This window comes from Echinops telfairi, unplaced genomic scaffold, assembly GCF_000313985.2.
Source record: "Echinops telfairi isolate 266 unplaced genomic scaffold, ASM31398v2 ScPeMD7_2010;HRSCAF=2546, whole genome shotgun sequence".
Lineage (NCBI taxonomy): Eukaryota > Metazoa > Chordata > Mammalia > Afrosoricida > Tenrecidae > Echinops > Echinops telfairi.
The window spans coordinates 24795253-24799571 of NW_022105908.1; the positions used below are offsets into that span (position 1 = coordinate 24795253).

Sequence of the window (4319 nt, forward strand, 5' to 3'; positions counted from 1 at the left end):
AGAGTCATAGGTACACAAATGTATTTGGCCTATGACTCCCTCTTCAGAAAAAAAGTACTCAGCGCCTCCCTGGTAATAAAAAAAAAAAGTTTGTAGTATGGCTCAAAATCCAGGAGAAATGCAGACAATCTGGTTTTGTAGCGCCCCACTGGATCTTTCCAGCGCCCCCCATGGAGTGGTATTGCCCGCTTTTAGAAACACTGGTCCAGAACAAATACGATGTCAGCCTAGGCTAGGAGAGAGAGAAGTGGGATAAAGAGTGGATAACGTAGAAATAGAATGAAGTGTCAGCCTCTGTAGGGCTTGATGATAGATCAGATGTTGATGGTGAAGGAAAGAAAAGAGTGGAAGAAAACTTCCAGGTTTCTATTTGCTCACCGGAATACCTTTCATTGAGATATAGGAGTCTAGAGGAGAAGTAGATTGGAGAAATGCAGAGGGAGGTCTTGGGTGTTAGTTTGGTATCGATATAGGAGTCTAGAGGAGAAGTAGATTGGAGAAATGCAGAGGGAGGTTTTGGGTGTTAGTTTGGTATCCATTGAGCTTAAGAAGCTTGTGACCATTGAGATGCTTGTGACCATTTGGGATCCATTGAGCTTAAGATGCTTGGAGACATACTGACTAGGAAATGGGTAATATAGTACTGAAGGTGAGAGACAGGGTTGTGCCCACAAGAATTAGGCTGTAATTGATAACCACAGGCATAAAAGTGCAAGTGTAAGAGAACAGATTTTAGGGAAAACACTAACATATGAGGCACTGTTAGAGGAGAAGCCAATTGTGGTCATTGAGAATACTTGCCCCGGGAAAGAGCAGGCAGATCGGTGTGGCCATGCAGAAGCTAAGAGAGGAGAAGGCTTCATGAGGGAGGGGAGAGTCCATGCTGTTCATGCTAAGGAGAAATGAAGTCCAAAGAATGCCTTGGATTCAAAAATTGAATAAATGCCTGGCACATTTTTGTAATAGATATTGTTATTGTTGTGGTTGATGAGGGTGAATGAAGTGTTGTTGCAGAACAGCCAACAAACCACGTGCCACAGAAGTATGTGAATTTTCCTTCAGGTTCTTGATGGATTCCATTATTTCCTACTACTAAACCTGCAAGAGACCAACCATGCCAGGAAGGAATCAAACCATCGTCTCAGACTTCCTCCTCCTGGGGCTGCCCATTGAGCCGGAGCAGCACAACCTGTTCTACGCCCTTTTCTTGGCCATGTATCTCACCACTGTCGTGGGGAACATGCTCATCATCATCCTTATCCGCCTGGACTCCCACCTCCACACACCCATGTATTTGTTTCTCAGTAACTTGTCCTTCTCTGACCTCTGCTTCTCCTCTGTCACAATGCCTAAACTGCTGCAGAACATGCAGAGCCAAGTCCCATCCATCCCCTTTGAGGGTTGCCTGACTCAGATGTACTTCTTCCTGTTTTTTGCAGACCTGGAGAGCTTCCTTCTTGTGGCCATGGCCTATGACCGCTACGTGGCCATCTGCTTCCCCTTGCACTACACCACCATCATGAGCCCCCAGCTCTGTCTTTCCCTGGTGGCACTGTCCTGGGTGCTGACCACATTCCATGCCATGCTGCACACTCTGCTCATGGCCAGGTTGTCTTTCTGTGCGGACAATGTGATTCCCCACTTTTTCTGTGATATGTCTGCTCTGCTGAAGCTGGCCTGTTCTGATACTCAAGTGAATGAGCTGGTGATATTTGTCATGGGAGGACTCATTCTTGTCATCCCATTCTTACTCATCATCATGTCCTATGCTCGGATTGTCTCCTCCATTCTGAAGGTCCCTTCTGCCAGGGGCATCCACAAGGCTTTCTCCACCTGTGGCTCTCACCTCTCTGTGGTGTCCCTGTTCTATGGGACAGTTATTGGTCTCTACTTATGCCCATCGGCAAATAATTCTACTATTAAGGACACTGTCATGGCTATGATGTACACTGTGGTGACCCCCATGCTGAACCCTTTCATCTACAGCCTGAGGAACAGAGACATGAAGGGAGCCCTGGGAAGAGTATTTCATAAAAAGAAATTTCCCTTCTCTGTGTGGCGATAACAGTTGGGTTTTTATGTAATCTTATTTATTAGATATATTAATATTGTGATATTATTTCAGACTTAAAAATCATGGAGTATTCTGTTAAAATGAAATATTACAGAATCATCTAATAAAGAAGAGATGAATTGGGGTTATCTGGTTGAACTAAGAAGTTCTCCGAGACCTGCTGTCAAAATCTCCCTTTCTTGTTACTCCCAAGAGACCCTGGGGGAGCAGGTTTCAAAATAGTTTAGAGTGATCTATTTGCCTCCTATGGCTAATCCACTAATTTATTGCATGCTGACATTTTGTTTTTTTCTTCCTTATGCATTGTCTAATTTTCACATGCATATGAATTGATTGAAAATGGCTATGAGGGCATAGGTCAGGTGCAGCTTAGTCCTCAAAATAACATCCTTACTTTTTCAAACTTTTTTTTTGCATGTTGACATTTTAAAACCAAAACTCTACTTGAAATAATTTGTATTCTGTCCAAGTCAATACTGAGCAAAACCTCTCAACCTCTCAGCCCCTTGCAGCCTAAGTATATTAATAATTTCCTGTACAACTGTTCACACAATTTGGTCTGCTAACCTTTTGACTCTGATGTCTTTTTATGTCCACATTATCTTTTTTCCATCATATGAACCTGAAAGGAACTGTCTACCTTCTTTATTGGAGCGGTTTGCTTTGTCTTTATCTGGAAGCTAACTAATGCCTAGGGAGCCTAAAAATTACTCCCACAGGTATGAGGAAGGAAGTCAGGGGCTGGTAAATAAATTCAATCTCTAAAGACCTCTCTCTTGGTTGATATTTTATATTTATCTACAAAGTTTACACCCATATCCTATTCTACCCTTGTGAAGATTACATAAAAAGAAAGGAAATATTATCTATTTTACAGATTTAAAAATATGGAATTTGATGACTTGTCAAAGGCCTGGCCAGAGTGGGTCTGTATTGAATTTATTTAAGATTTCAGACAATGTGACTCAGGGTTCTCTTCATCTCCCTTTAGCTTGGAAATAAGAACAGTAATTCATTTAAGAATTAGCTCTAGTTATGGCACAGTTTAAGCTTCCATCCTTACTCTATTTGTATCCTGATTGTTTCCCTTATTCAGGGCATCCAGATGTATAATTTTAATCCTCTCATTTATTTTGTTGTCTTCCAAATCTCAATCTGAACTCCAAGTCTTTGTCCAGATCCAAGTTTGCTCTCATCTGGCCAGTGTACAATTCTACTTGTTGTCCTGTAAGATATTCAATATACACAATCTTAATATGCACAAAATTGAACTATTCATATTTTCCCCCAAGTCTGTTACTTTTTCTTTATATTTCCAAACTACTTTATTAGACATAAGCCAGACATCATGTCATTCAATAGTTCAGTCATGTTGTACAGCTGCTACCACAATCATTTTCAGAACATTTTCTTCCTTCTTGAACTCCTTAACATCAGCTCCACATTACCCTAATCCTCCCCTGGTGTGCCTCCCAGGAACCTAATCTAGTCATTGCCTCTATAGATTCACCCAACCTGGGTTTCATCTACAGAAAAAACATAGAAACATACATATACAGCAGGGAGTCAAGAACATTATTGACAATAACAAAACACAACAGAGATAAGCCTAGATTTGAAAAACAAAACAGAAGATATTAAAAACCAGATCAAGCTCAAAGTGTATCCCAAGGAAGATCAACTTACAAGGTTTTAACCATTTGAGTCAGATTTACCATTTTAATCTACTACAATCATCTCTCCAATACTCTCTGTCAGATAATCAAGTTATTCCCATCTCTACATTATGGTAAGAAGGGAATCACTGGAGGCTTATTGCAAAGGTAGATCGGTGAATGTGTTTTGGGCTTCCACTGTCATCCACAGGCTTCTGTAAACCAGAAGTTAACAATTTAAACTCTTATATGTTGGTGTGATTCTTCTATGTGGGATTGGCTGACGTCTCACTTAGATGGCTTCTTGCTTAAAGCAAGCATTTAAGATCTCAGATGTCCTTTTTTGCCATAGCTGGGCAACATCTAATTTCTTCACCACACTTTGCTGTAGCACCCATATCTTCCATGTGTCCTTTATGAGGGTGTGCATCAGCCTTCTCTTTTTTCTATATCCCATATATTGATTCATAATGTTTACCTTCCACTTAGTTACCCGGGGAACTTTCTTTTTTTAATTTTATTTATTTATTTTTTCTTTTTTAACATTTTATTAGGGGCTCATACAACTGTTATCCCAATCCATACACACA

General features: G+C 40.6%; 1 protein-coding gene across 1 annotated transcript; it reads left to right on the forward strand.

Annotated features, from left to right (window-relative positions):
• Positions 1-1114: 1114 nt before the first annotated feature.
• On the forward strand, positions 1115-2065 carry LOC101663580 (olfactory receptor 1E5). The gene has a single exon (XM_004716204.1). The coding sequence runs from the start codon at positions 1115-1117 to the stop codon at positions 2063-2065; it is 951 nt and encodes a 316-aa protein (XP_004716261.1).
• Positions 2066-4319: the final 2254 nt, after the last annotated feature.